At 32.9% G+C, this 15,501-nt stretch overlaps 2 protein-coding genes across 10 annotated transcripts in view; both read left to right on the top strand.

Moving 5' to 3' along the window:
* The window catches only part of LOC127710176 (cytochrome P450 10-like), a 270,280-nt gene that overhangs the window by 148,990 nt on the left and 105,789 nt on the right, over nucleotides 1-15,501 (top strand). The window lies entirely within an intron of this gene.
* LOC127710173 (cytochrome P450 10-like) overlaps nucleotides 1-15,501 on the top strand; it is a 155,678-nt gene that overhangs the window by 121,685 nt on the left and 18,492 nt on the right. Inside the window, exon 1 of one of the 5 annotated variants that reach the window (XM_052215925.1) lies at nucleotides 8,799-8,969. The exons of the other annotated variants lie outside the window; for them this stretch is intronic. Coding sequence (XP_052071885.1) covers nucleotides 8,928-8,969 — 42 coding nt within the window. The 5' untranslated portion in view covers nucleotides 8,799-8,927. Of the gene's footprint in view, nucleotides 1-8,798; nucleotides 8,970-15,501 lie in introns of those variants that run through there. 5 annotated transcript variants of the gene reach the window in all.

Here is a 15,501-nt window from a genome sequence, read left to right as displayed (position 1 = left end):
TCGCCTCTCTTTAAATGATTTAAAAACTGATGAAAGATATTTCGCTATAACTTTGTAAGCAAAATGGGCTTTTGTCTACATATATAAGACTAATCAGTGGCGTTCGAAATTTAGCAGATGGAAGGCAAAATAAAAGTACGAAGTTGTATACATGTCTGCTACCTAAAAAACAGAAATATGATTAAAGTGTGCCGAGGCTGAGGTTATTTATACATTTGGGTAGAAAACATTAGTGGTTCGAATAATTCACCAATTTATAAACAATATATTTATACAAAATGAACATATCAATGACATTTTTACTACTGGGCTGGTGATACACTCAATGACAAAAAAACGTCCACCAGCAGTGACATCGATTCAGTTGTTGTCAGTTAAGACGACAGTTGTTTACCGATGTTTAAATCTCGTGAATCGATTACGACGAGACAAATCAGGGTAACAGACACATAGAGAATCGGATGAACTCGCATAAAGGAGCCACACTGGATGCGATTTATAGTTGTATACGCCAAACGCGCATTTCGTATACATTAGACTCACCAGTGGCCGTCGAATTAAACAGATAAGAAATAATCAAATACATAGTTGTACGGTTTAAAAGAAAAGATGTGCAAATACAATTAATTTGATTAAGGCAATCTATACTAAAAACATGCAAAAGAAACGTGTACAATCAACACCAACACAAAGATGTACTGAAATATGTAACTGGCGGGGTTCATAACTAAGGACAGCACACGCTCATGGGGTGGTATTTACCTCTTTCTAAGTTCATGTCTCTTTCCATCATAAATCAGTGCGCAATTACAAATTGACATCAAATGCTATAAATTTGCATTATTCCAATAATTATCAGGAAAAAGTAGAAGTTAAAAAAAAAAAGAAATAAAAAACAATCAGTCACAAAATAAAAGACAGATTTGACAAAAAACCAACAATCATGACAAAAAACGACATAACAAAAACAAGCAACAGTGCACGAAACACTACCTTAAAATTCTAACGAGGAAAAAACCCGAGCTACACCAAAACACGAGTTAGATTTAGATCTTTTTGAAAATAAAGTTGGACTTTTTATTTTAACCTTTCTCTAAATTCAAAAGGTTTAATAACTTTGTAAACAGTAAAGATGTCAATGTTTTTTTTATTTACCTTGGATCAGTATTTTAGTTATAAAATATATATACTATTGTAGGATGCATTGAATTTATACACTGAACATTGCATAAGCAAATCAAACATTTTTTTTTATTCACATCGTTTCGAGAGTAGCTAGTTTCATATTAACTTTGACGGCCAGTTTAAGAAAATGAGATGAACATACGTTTTGTTATATCTTAAAATACATATTGGAAAACCCTTTTTTTCTGAATAACGGACAGTTTCAATTCGAAAATTGTTAGTATCTTACGTCTTATTTAAAACAAAAATATCCTATGTGATTAGATATTTTATCATGATTATTGCATTTAAAAATGCATGAAATGTTTGCTGTTGAACATTGAAATACTATCAATCGGTCAAACAAATCAGTGGGGATTTTTTTAAATAAAATATTTTGCAATAATTGTATAATTTCATTTTTATTTCATAGATATGGTAAATTTAACAATCAAAGGTAATGATTCAATGAATATTTTTGCAAAATGTATCGTAGTGAAATAAGGGTTAAACATAACTTAACCTCGGAGATATTTAATAGCCTAAAAATCTACAATTTTCCAAAAGAATCATTATAATAATGATCCGGTAACTCGTTAGTTAAATATATTTATATATCTATATAGTATCCACCTCAACTTGCAATACTCATCAAAATACCTTTTTAGGAACAGGAGTTGTACATTATGGTAAGTTTGTGTAGTTAGAACATAGCACAGTGTGCCTTAAACATTGTGAACAAAAGCGATTGTTTAATTATTTAGAACGAAGATGTTGGTTATACATCAATTAGACAAAAACAAAAAACAATAAATATGCAATGCAAAATATCTTAAAGGATCATTATACAGCATTCAAAATAGACAGGTGTCTATGATATAATATCTACTGGTCTAGATCTCAATCCTCCGAGTATTTAAGACCTTTTTTTTATAAGTACGACGTCTTTTGTTATTTTGTAGTTACTGTAATTATTGATGTTTTTTTCAAATTTTTAAGATCGACAGAATACATCCTTAGATATCACATATATTTCATAATCCAATAGCTCAAACATATTTTAAACTTGACAATATATATGCTTAATACTGGTATTCGCATTTATTTCTGAAATGCATTTGTTTGTTTTCTTGAGCGTCATAATCCGAACAAAAGCTGTAGCTATCTTAGGTAGCTTCCTGTAGTAAAGTGCAACTTTGACCTGGCTTTTAAAATGATGTGACTTTTTTGTTTATTTCCTTTTTGAAGTCCTTCTGTTGGCAGACATGGGGTAATTGAAATATGTAATTGTAATTGACCGTAATTAATTACAATTTCTCAAGTAATTGAATGTAATGTGTAATTGAGCATTTTTTCAATTACAAGTAATTGAAAGTAATGAATTACATTGCCAAAATTGTCTGTAATTGACAATTACTTTTCAATTACAACTCAATTACATTTGAAATTTTGGATCAGAAAGATTTAATCTTGTGTTTTCTCAAAAAATGATTAAAAGCCATGACCTTAGAAAATGTAGTTAGCTGACAAAGCAAATCCTTCACAGTTCACTTTCTGTAATTACATAACCATGGGAGATTCTTTATTTTGTATTGAAAGAACAAAAACAAAAAACAAGAGATTGTAGAAACATGCCATAATTTGTGCTTAAAAGAAAACATTAGTAAGTCACTGTCTTATACCTTAATTAGCTTGTTACCTACATGTATATTCATATAGATATTGTTAGACATTAATTTAACATAATCAATTTTAAAGGATATTGTCTGTCAATAAATATAACTTCTGGCTATTTGTTTTATTATCAATATTTAATGACTGTTTTTACAACAGTTATGTTTGCATGTTAAACAGGTGTTAAACCAATTACAGAGATATAAATATACCCCAAGGTACATGATTTTTTTTTAAATCAATTAAATGTGATTAAAACTAAAGTATATTTTTAAAAAGTCAGCTTTCTACATCATTACTTTAAAAAAATAATTTCAATAAGTTGTGATCAATATTAAAATTAGGGCTCTCATTTTGTTTTATTTTCAATGAAATAAATTTAAAATATAAAATTTCAATAGGTAATTAAAACAAAATTTAATAGTTTTAAAATATTGAATAAGGCTTTTTTATCATTTTGAGCATTAAATTAAACCAGACCTCTAGTTTTAACGATTCCTGATAGACAAAGTATTATGTGAACTTCAGATTTATGTATGTTTTTTCTTTATTCCTGTAAAACACCAGATATCTAATTTTTTACTCTTCTTTGATACTGGCTGAATTTGAAAATAGTTGTTGTAGATCTCATTTGTTATTACTATAACGCAATGTATGATACTTATGTACATATCATAGAACAAATGCACGTTTTCAATATTTTATCTAAATTTTCCTTTCAAAAGTAATTGAAGTAATTAATTACATTGGCAAAAAAAGTCAAATGTAATGTGTAATTTAATTGAAGATTTTGTAATTGTAATTGAATGTAATTAATTACTTTCAAAAGTAATTGACCTCATGTCTGTCTGTTGGTAGCATGTTTTGTATTGTATGCTTTATTTTGACGACACATTGTCTACATACATCATTAAATGTATGGTCTTTAACCATGCACTATCAAAACTTGTTTACCAACACCCTGTATTGTGTCTGTATCAAGTCAGGCCATCTGGACGATGTAAATTCCATGCTGCTTGTTTTTGTTTTACATCTTTGTGTTTTTTACGGATGAGACAGATGTTGGTGAGTGATGAATCTGTTATACTGTTATAACAGTATTTAACAATTGGCATTATCATCTTTTATGTATTTGGTGCTTAATGTACAAACGTGAATATACCAAACGTTTAACAACATGAAGCACAAATAAAAAAATAGACGAAGTGATGCCCCCGCACTCCACTCTGAATGGAGTCAATGTGGGACTTTCTTTGAGACATTAATTTGTCTGGGAGACACAAATGATGCCCCCGCAAATCCAAAGTGTTATCTGAAGATACACATTGTTGAGCATGGGAGCACTTAGGTCTATGCGTCACTATTGGAGGAGTTATCCGGAAACGCTATGCACCTCTTATGCAAGTAAATACTCCAAAAAATGACAAAGTTCAACTATCTCCCAAAAGAGCAAATATTAATACAAATCAAAACCCTGACCAAATACACACCTTCAATATATGTACAAACAGCCTGCAAAGTAAAAAATTCCTAGCATTCACACTGTAGGAGGAGTTATCCGGAAACGCGCTATGCACCTTTTATGCAAGTAAATACCCCAAAAAATAACAACGTTCAACTATCTCCAAAAAGAGCAAATATTTATAAAAATCAAAACCCTGACCACATGTACATCTTCAATTTATGTACAAACAGAGAGCAAAGTTCAAACTTCTTAGCATTCAAATTGTAGGAATAACTTTATACCCAGTATGGGACGGACGGACGAACTAACGGACGAACGGACAGGGGTAAAACAATATGCCCCAACTTTTAGTTGCGGGGGCATAACAAAGATCTCAAAATTGTGTACGCAAGATCAATGAATGTTTGTAATAACATGTATAAAGCTAAATCAAATGCAAAGAATAAATGGTAATTTAACAAAGTTATTCCAACAAAAATACATTTTTATTGATTTTTAATTCGTGGTTTTACATGCAAACCACAAACGCAAATTCGATGCATCTTGCCATATACAAGAATAACGATGAAGCACACGAGCTATATTGTCCTAAAACAAGCATATTACTGTGTATTACAGTATATTAAGACATATACACAGTACAAATATCTTTATACCTATGGATATATTTATTTACCCATCATATCAGTCCACACGGATTCAAACATTCTGACTTGTTGACGCATGCTAGAAATTAACCTTAACATTAAAATCCTTAATACGTTACTTCAGTACAATAACTACGACAATTTGATTTGGAAAGGAAATATCTTTAAAAATAAACACATGGTATGACGCCAACAACTGCGACATCTTAAAAATAACATCTAAAGACAACATCAGTAATAATCATAAATACACAATTTTGATAACACTTCGTCACCATGAAATTCTATAACAGAATATATTGGATTTTTCGTCATATAAAATGCAGGAATTGTTGAGCCAGAAAAGTAGCAGTGCGATTGGTTCAATCCATCATTAGACTTGGCAACACTAGACCTCTTTTCGACTATTTCGAACTTGGACATGCATTTCCATGGACGGATGGATGCATTATATAAAAGGTATATGGAAATACCCCTAAGATATGCTTTTCAACATTAAAAACTGCATACATGTGTATCCCTGCTATCTTTAAATAATAAAACTACAACGAAACACTTGCTTCATCGAGAGACGAAAGAAGACTACAAAATGATTGTCCTATCCACTTTAACATGATACTTCATAGTGTTCTGCATGTCATCCTAATCGTTAGTGAGACAATCTCAAGTCTAAGCATAATTTGAATAACATATGGAAGCTATTTTGATGTAACTGGGAACCATTTGCTATTATATATATGTTTTTTCTATTAGTTCTTTATCGCTGCTTTTCAGAAAAAGAAGAGTACATTAAACCAGTGTTTATGAATAACATTGATTACTAGCCATTGAATAAAGAATGACTTTTTTTCATATCTCAATTGATACGTTACGCTTATTTTCAAATTATATAGACATTTTTGAGAGTGTGTACTCCTGACGCAAAACTGATCCAGCAGAGTTTTAAGGCAGAACGACTGAAATTAACACTACATTAGTTTTACAAACTTGTTAACCGATACAACGTTAGCGTGTCTGTGTCTCATCTCACTAACGAAATGTGTTTGCGTGTTAATCCTCAGATATCAGAATCGTTCTTTAAACTATTGATTTACAGATTGTGTTGCTTATCCGATGATTTTAGTCCCTTTGGTATCTTTCGTCTTTCTTCTATACCCTTTCATGACATTTTGACTTAAGCAATATCTAGGTGAATTATTATGGCGGATGTTACGTGCAAAGCACGCGACCCGTCGCTATCTTTTAAGAGTTTATGCTTAAATGTTAAAACCTCAGGTTTTTTTTTTATACCTCATATATTATGTACCAAATTGATATGAAATATTTGAACATCGGTAAACTACCATTGCCTCTAATTTGTATTCAACATTACTGATACAATCTGAAAATAAATTAAAACCTCCCAAGGTGTAGGCTGTGCTTTTTGACCGCACAAGTTGCATCTATTTCAAAATCGCACAAGGTGCTTCTCATTTATAAACTGTATAAAAGAGAGCCAGTAGATACCAAAGGAATTGTCAGACTCATAAGTCGAAAACGAACTAACTGTGCTATGACAATAAACGATAAACAACCAAAGGACATACAAAAGTCTACAAAACGCAACATAGAAAATTAAAGATTGAGTAACACGAACCCTACCCAGAATTCGGGATGATTTCAGTTGTTCCGGAAGAGTTAGCAGATCCTGCTGGATTTTGCCCCCCGTTAATATAGTTTTTATTGGTCTAAATCGTATGTTTATTTGTGGTGCAAAAGGCGTATTGGTAGGCTCTAAGTGGACGTCTACTGTTTTTGGCATATGGTTTGGAACTGATGAATTTATTACCGATATTTAATTGAAATCATTCATCAAAACCGTAACTGTACAAAGTGCATCTTCCTACCGTATTATCAGCACGAAGTTCAAAATATTTACATTACATATAAAACGAGTTTTCATATTCTGTAACCGGTACTTTTATTACCCTTTAAGCACAATGTACATCTCTAAATATCGATGAATAGCTAACAATAACTCAAAATATTATATTCGTATATATTTATATATAGAAACAATGTACACAGATGTAAACTTGTGGTTCAATTTCTAATGTCTACTTGTTAAGATACAATTATTGACTTTATAGTAATAATATTTCACCCGATAGTAAAAATGTGCAATGAATCGTACAAAACAATATGACCTCCTTCGGATGAATAATCAATTAAAATAAACAAGGTCATTCCTACTGAATGAAGGTCATTCCTACTGAAAAAGGATTGAGCGAAATCATTGTCTTTGTTTGAATCTGACAAGAAGAAATGTTTTGGACGATTGAAATCAAATTAATTTGTAATTTATTTGTTGACTGAACAAGGTGCAATTTTTTATACTTAAATTGCACAATGTCCATCACTTTTATAAAACCGCACACGATGAAGTCTTTTATTTGTAAACCGCTCATGTTGCATCTATGATTTACTAATCGCACAAGGTGCTTCTCAAACAAACTATACAACGGGTATATCTCCATCGTATTATTAGAGGTCGGTCAATATATAACATATCCAAAGTATCAGATACGTTGACGTATACACATCTGGAGGAATTTGCTCAAATAGCTACCCTGATCGGGATATTACTCAATGCACCACTGTTAAAAAATAACGGGGATCAAATTTTGTGGCACTGATTAATTTACATCTGTTCTTTTTCTGAATGCCTCACTGCAATTTAATATATAACTTCTTTAATCATATTTAGCATTGAAACAACAAAAGGTTTCATAATCCGTAAGGTTCATCCTAACCTTTTGCTTAATATAATATTGCCGTACTTACACCACAAATTTTACTCTGAGTACAGACAAATCTATGCATCTGGACAAGGTTTAGGACATGGCAGAAACTAGATAATTACATTTTAAATGCATTTTATGTTTCATAAAATTATAAACTTTTCTAGATTCTGCTATTAATTTTTTTATCATTCCTGCAGAAGGTGCCAAAATAAAATAAGTTGGGATAGAGGTTTGAGAAGCTCCCCTCATATAATAAATGTTGTGAGTAGTATTGATTTAAATGGACAATAGATGGACAATAGACATCTGCAAAACAATAGATGATTCAAACTGTGGATCTGAGTGGACCTTATCAAATGAAACTCATGTGTTTGTTTATTTTGCTATTTTCTGCAAACTGGAAAAATGCACATGCAAATCCAGGTAAGTTTGTAATTTACTGAAACATAGACTTATATATAACTTTTATATATCTAGTGCCTGCCATGCCTTTAAACTTTCCCAGCTGCATCAATTTGTCTATACTCATAGTAGATTTTGTTATGTAAACAAAACACGGCCATATTTTTCAATTCCTTTTGATGAACCATAAGTCTATGTTGCATATGAAAGATCTTTATTTCATGGGTACTTACAACAATTTAAACAGTTTTTTTCTTCTATATTGGCGATGATGTTGTTTTACGACAAAAAGGGGGTTCTCCCACTGAGGGCAGTACGACATGTAACATTGATCCCCATTATTCTTCAAAAATAGATCACTAAGTAATATATTCGATTGGGACAATTACTTTAGCATATTCCCCTAGATGCGTATACGTCAACGTATCGGATACTTTGAATACGTTTAAAATTGACCGACCTCTAATATAACATGTACAAGCACGAAGTTCAAAGAACAAAATATTTACATTACACAAAAGTCAGGTACATCTCTAAGCACCAATGAATAACTTTTTCAAAAATTATTTTCGTAGATATTTAGGTATAAAAACAATGCATTTTCATGTAAACGTATGGTATATTCTGTAATATTTACCTGTAGAGATACAGTTGTTGACCTCAATGTACTAATTCAGTGATTACTAAAAGGGTGAATAAATAGATCGAAAATACATTTATCAAGAAGAAAAGTAAACAAATCTTTATTTTACGAAATTTGTGCATCGAAGATATCTTTTATGGAGTAAATAAATGATCCCTGTGTTCATTAATCATCACCATATCGACTCTTTGGTGAGTAAAAGTAATTAAATCACCGCACAATAATCCATCTTTGCCAAGAAAATAAGGGGATATTCAATAAATAAGTGATTGATTTACCATGTTTACGTTGGAAAGAGAAACATAAATGGGCTCTTTTGAATTTTTGAATATTTGTTAAAAATGTATACTTAAAAAAATCGTATTCCTATTGTCATGATTGTTACTGAATACATCTGATTTCTTTCAAATTAAAGTTAAAACATTGTTTATCCTCCAAAAAACATGCAGCCAAAGTCTTATCGTAACATATGCTTGGGGAGGGACATTGCATGCTGTTATTTGTGGGTATAATCGGACAGGAAGGCTCATTAATACAAGAATTGCTTCAGGCAAAATAATAACATCAACTTGCTATTATGATATGTATTGTAGGTGGCACGGTAGTATTTCCTGGCCCATAAGGGATAATGATAGCCTTTTTAGGATTTTCACCACTTTCTAGCACTGCGAAAAATTCTACATACACAGTTAACTGAAGTACTTTCATTATACTAATCAGAAATAAATTTGAATATGTATCATGACCGTTTACTTTTTTTGCATTTTTAAAAACCTAAGGCCACTAGTGCTTTTAGGTCTTTTATCATGCAGTGAATACAAAATTCTCAAAAATTCTCAAAAATTCATTTTCACCTGTATGTAAAATTATTTCATATTTTTCTACACCTGATTCATCCCCTAGTTTGGGAAAGTATGTTCAGTTGATACTGTATTTTTAGTCCAATCACACTGTTCAGATACATTGACCTAAGTAGGGTACACAAAAGAGCAACCTAAATTCTGGAATGCAAATACTACCGTGCTACCTTAACCAAGACATTACAAACTTGAAATCAGTCATGACACCTATGATGCATAGACTTCTTACTAGGAAACATATTACAATAAAGAATACTAGTCTTCACTTATTTCTTACCAAACAAAAATAAAAAAGTATACCCCTACCCCAGCTGGCAGATTTTCACTTTTTTTTCATCTGAACATTTTTACTTAAGGAGTGAACAAAACCCAAATATATGTTGTTTCAAATCAACACAGAAGTAAACCATGGTGATTCAGGAGGAATTATTGGATTGCCAACTCTATTTATAGTTAATCTGACTGAAAGAAACAGTTTAAGCACCAAATCATGAAAAATGATAGTAAAGTCCATTCCACATTTTACAGCATGCCTTACATTACTTTAAGCATTTCCAGATTATGAAGGGAATATAACAAGACTCTTTAGATGGCAGTTTACTATTATTCAAAGATCTTTTTGACAATACATGTACTAGAATATATCTTTAAGTTGACTCATTGTCTATTTCTCATGTATGCATTCAGTTAAATTATGTCCCCTTACATAATCAATTTAGCTTTATTGTGCTTTTCAGGGTCAGAAAATCAAATAAATTAATGACATTTGCATGGAAAATGAATAAACTATTTAATCTTGCTGATCTACAATCATAATCACATTCTTTGTCCAAAACATTGTCTTGTCAATGTAAAGAAACCCCTAAGCTATCTCTATTTCAGCTAAATATGAGGGCTAAATGAATAAGTAAGGACCCCTTAACCACTTACTAGTTCCAAAAAAGCTCTTTACTGGTGTCATGTTACCACAGAACTACAAATTAAACCTGAAGAAAACTAGTATAGCTGTACTTGTGTGGAAAAAAATAAAAAGTTATGCACTTTATTTATTACGGTGAAAATTATAGGATGTACAGGCAACTAAAATATGTCGCGTCTCAAATTCCAGTTGTTGCACAAGTGTCAGACACTGCGAAAAGTTAAAACGAAACTTTATAATTAAAAAAGTATTGCAAGTTACTTAAAAATAAAGAAATTTTACTTTCTAGGTAAATTTTAACATTATTATCCACAGATCAGGCAAAATTTGCTGAATCAGCAATTTTCACTCCCAGGGGTGAAATTTAAGGGCTGTTTTTATTCTAGTTGCCCTTAATCAACTTTTTATTGATAAACCTACAAATTGCATAGGTAAAAAAAATACCTTTATTAATTTTGTGTAAACATATATATCACAGTTAAGGTGGCACGGTAGTATTTCCTGGCCCATAAGGGATAATGATAGCCTTTTTAGGATTTTCACCACTTTCTAGCACTGCGAAAAATTCTACATACACAGTTAACTGAAGTACTTTCATTATACTAATCAGAAATAAATTTGAATATGTATCATGACCGTTTACTTTTTTTGCTATTTTTAAAAACCTAAGGCCACTAGTGCTTTTAGGTCTTTTATCATGCAGTGAATACAAAATTTAAAAAAATTCTCAAAAATTCATTTTCACCTGTATGTAAAATTATTTCATATTTTTCTACACCTGATTCATCCCCCAGTTTGGGAAAGTATATTCAGTTGATACTGTATTTTTAGTCCAATCACACTGTTCAGATACATTGACCTAAGTAGGGTACACAAAAGAGCAACCTAAATTCTGGAATGCAAATACTACCGTGCTACCTTAAGACAAAGAAATATATAATTACAGACACAACATCCGGTTTATAAATACATCTATAGATAATTAGCCATGTGTCGGTTATTATAAAATATAGACTCAAATTTGAATGAAAGAAACGAATCACAATTTATCAACATCCCTTTTTCTTAAGAAAGATATTTCCTTTTAAAATTCGCAACTATTATCAAAACAATTTAACCAAAAATAATTTTCTCAATTATACAGTCTGTTTCACATGTATTTAAAACAAAGTCAGTATCTAGAGTTTGAAATAGCAGTTCATTTTTAAAACACTAAACTAAGTACAGAAAGACTAAAAACTAAATTAATGACTAGAGAAAAACTACTTGAAACAATTCAAATTATCATATCTTTAACGCACAAAGTCTTTAAAATAGGCTGGTTCTCTGGTGATACGTTTTGGTCTATTAATCGGTTCGATACGCTTTTGTTACTTTTCAATAGGTTCGCACTTGCTAACTTAATTGTCTGAGTTCATAGACAGTTCTACAGTGTTTGGTGTTCTCGTCGTAACAACAGTTTTTGTTTCTGCCAATTTATCAAAATTCAATAGTTCCCGTGGTGGTGACATATCACGGATTTGTACATTTTCACTTGTTGGTCGCATGTGAGATCGATTACGTCGGTAAGGAACTCCTTCCTGGCTGTTAACTACGTATGTTCTTTCGCTTACTTTTTCTTTTACTTTTCCCAACCGCCAGTGATGTTCTTGTTTGTGTTCGAAATACACTGAGTCACCAGTTCCTAACGGTGGTAAGTTCTTTGCGCGTCTGTCATAACATTTCTTGACATTGTTTCCTTGCTGATCGTAATTCTGTAGCTTTCTCATTCGGTACATTTTGCATTATGTTAATTGATGGAATCATTGATCGGGTTTTTCTTCCGAACATCATCTCGGTCGGACTGAGACCAGTGTTCTGAGTAGGAGTGTTTTGCAATTCAAGAAGCGCCTCATATTGATCACGACCATCTTGAAGAGTTTTCTTGATCATATTCTTAATTACTTTAACCGCGGATTCGGCTTTACCGTTACCTTGAGGATGGTTCGGAGATGACACCATATGATTGATTCCCCATTTTGTTGTAAATTTTTGAAATTCATCAGCACTAAACTGAGGTCCGTTATCGGATACAATTGTTGTCGGGATTCCAAATCTCGCAAATTGTTTCTTAAATATTGTTATCACTTGACTTAAGGTTGTTTTGATAAGTAGTCTACTTCGGTAAAATTCGAAAAGTAATCAATGACCACAAGGTATGGTCTGCCTTTTATTTCGAACAAGTCCATTCCTTTTTTCGTCCACAGTGATTGACCATCACTGTGTTGTATTAACGGTTCTCGTTGATTTTTCGGCGTTGACTCTTGGCAAATTTCACATAACTCTGTCATTAGCTTTATCTCTTTTGCCATTCCTGGCCAAAATATTGTTCATCTGGCTCGCCTCATCATTGAATCATAACCTAAATGAGCACTGTGTAAACGGTTTTTCATATCATGTCTAAGTAATTTCGGAATGAGGAGGGCTTCCCCTTTTACAACTATTCCTTTTTGGAAACTTAATTCGTCGCGCCATTTTAAATACGGTAGTGTACAGTAAGGAACGCGGTCTCTATGTTGTGGCCATCTTTCATTGATAATGTTTACAAGAGTTTGTAATTCGGCATCTTCTGCTGTAGCAGTTCTTACTTCTTGCAGTCGCGCATCCGGTATGTCTTCAAATGTGTTTACTTGCATATTTCGTGGTCGCTCGGTCTCTGTGGCATTGCCATTCTCCAAAAACGCTCTGCTTAGAGTGTCTGCTAGTACAAGATTGACGCCTTTCACAAATCTAAATTCAATATCATATCGGAACAATTTCATCATTATGTCCTGTAATCGTTTCGGTGCTCGGCTTAGCGGTTTGCCTAATATCGCAGCAAGTGGTTAATGGTCATTCTGAACTATAACTTTACGTCCATATGTGTACTGGTCAAAACGCGCGAGACCATATAACATCGATAATGCTTCTTTTTCAATCTGAGCCCAGTTACACTCTGACGGCTTTAGCGCTCTTGACGCAAATTCAACAGGTTTCCCTTCTTGCAGCAGTACGGCTCCAAGACCACTTTTACTACTGTTGACTTGCAGTACAACTTCTTTGTTGACATCAAAATAAGTCAATACGGGTGCTTCAGTAAGTCTTTTCTTTACTCCTTGAAATGCCGCCTCGCATTCATCGGACCATGTCCACGGTACATCCTTTCTAGTGAGTTCTCGGATCGGTTAGCAAGATCTGGCAGAAATTTTGCCATGTATTGTACCATGCCGCACAATCTTTTCACTCCTGACACGTCGATCGGACAGGGCATTTCCTGTATCGTTTTTACTTTTGCATTGTCAACTTTTACCCCTTCTTTTGTAATACGGTGACCATGAAACGTGATCTCGGTTAATCCAACTTCTTTCTTTTCCTCATGAAGAAGAATGTTATAGTCATTAAAACGTTGAAACAACTTTTGAGTTTTCTGTCATTGTCTGTTCGTGCTTCTTCATTCGTACGACCACAACCTGCAACAATGATATCGTCTGCTATTGTGAATACTCCTTCTATGTCTCCCAGAGCTTCTGTGAGCTTTCGTTGAAAAATTTCGCTTGAAACTTTGAGTTCAAACGGAAGTCTCGCCCAACGGTATCGCCCAAATGGTGTTATCATTGTTGTTAAATCACTAGACTCTTTTTCAAGTTTTCCATGCCAATCTGCTTCTCGGACATAAAGTCGGCTAAATATCTTAGCATTTGCTAATTTCGGAAGTACGTCATCTAGAGTTGGTAGTTTATAATGTTCTCTCATCAGCGCAGTATTAAGCGGTTGCGGATCAATGCAAATTCTCAGTTTTCCATTCGGTTTTCTTACGACTGCCATTTGACTAACCCATTCAGACGGTTCGGTCACTGGCATCAAAACTTGTCTCTAAACTAATTATAACTTGTCAATGTCCTTCTTAACATCGTCTTGTAAGGAGAGCGGCAGTTTCCTACTCGGTAATGTTTTTGCAGGTACATTTTCATCAACTTTCAGAGTTATCTCTCCTAGATCGCCAATTTTCTGTGTTTCAACTTTAGCAATGAAACGGTCACCATTGACAGTTATTAATCCCATTCTACTGATTGCATCCAGGCCTAGTAAATTCATATGTCCATTTGGCACAACGACCAAAGTTGCCATGGTTTCATCGCCATTTTTCGGATTTATCAATTTTAAATGTACCTCTCCTATTGGTTTCATAGCTGTTTTGTTCCACATACGCAGTGTGATTGTGCTTGGTTTTACTTGTTCTTTACGGATATATCGTTTACAGATCGTATTTACATCGGCTGCGCTATCGAATTGAAATCTTACATTGCAATCATTTACATTCATTAAAGCTGAAATGTTTTTAGACTCTGCACCTATTGCCTGAATTACATTTTCAGATGTATGGCCAGTGATAGCATTCAACCAACAGTCATCTTCTTCTTGGTCACTTTGTATTGAGCTGATTGAGTGTATTTTCTTGCATTTAGCTTTAAAATGGTTTCTACCTTTGCAAGCATCACATGTTTTCCCCATGCTGGACATTTTTCCTTTTTCCTTTCATGTTTGTAACCACAGAAATTACATTCTTTGTTGTTAATTTGTGTTTTGTAAGAAGTTTTACTCTGTGATTGAGGGTGTTTAGTTTGGGGTCTTTTACCTTCAGGTTGGTAAGTTTTCTTTTTGAACTTATCATGGTGTGTAACTTTATTGACTGTGTGAGTCGAATTTGAAGATTCTCTCAATTCCTTAATATGTTTATTTGACTGTTCATAAGCTCTACAAATTTTCATTGCCATGTCTAAGTTAATCTTGTTCCTACAGTTTGCCCGTGACCATAAAGATCATTTTGTCACGCATCATACCATCTTTCTCTTGGAAATTGCACGAATTTGCTCTAGTTCTCAATTCAGTTAAGAAATTGTCAAAAGGTTCTTGATATGGTACCAT

This window comes from Mytilus californianus, unplaced genomic scaffold (assembly GCF_021869535.1).
Source record: "Mytilus californianus isolate M0D057914Y unplaced genomic scaffold, xbMytCali1.0.p SCAF_7, whole genome shotgun sequence".
NCBI lineage: Eukaryota > Metazoa > Mollusca > Bivalvia > Mytilida > Mytilidae > Mytilus > Mytilus californianus.
Note: the sequence above shows the minus strand (reverse complement) of the source record. Positions and strands in the feature narration are given on the sequence as shown.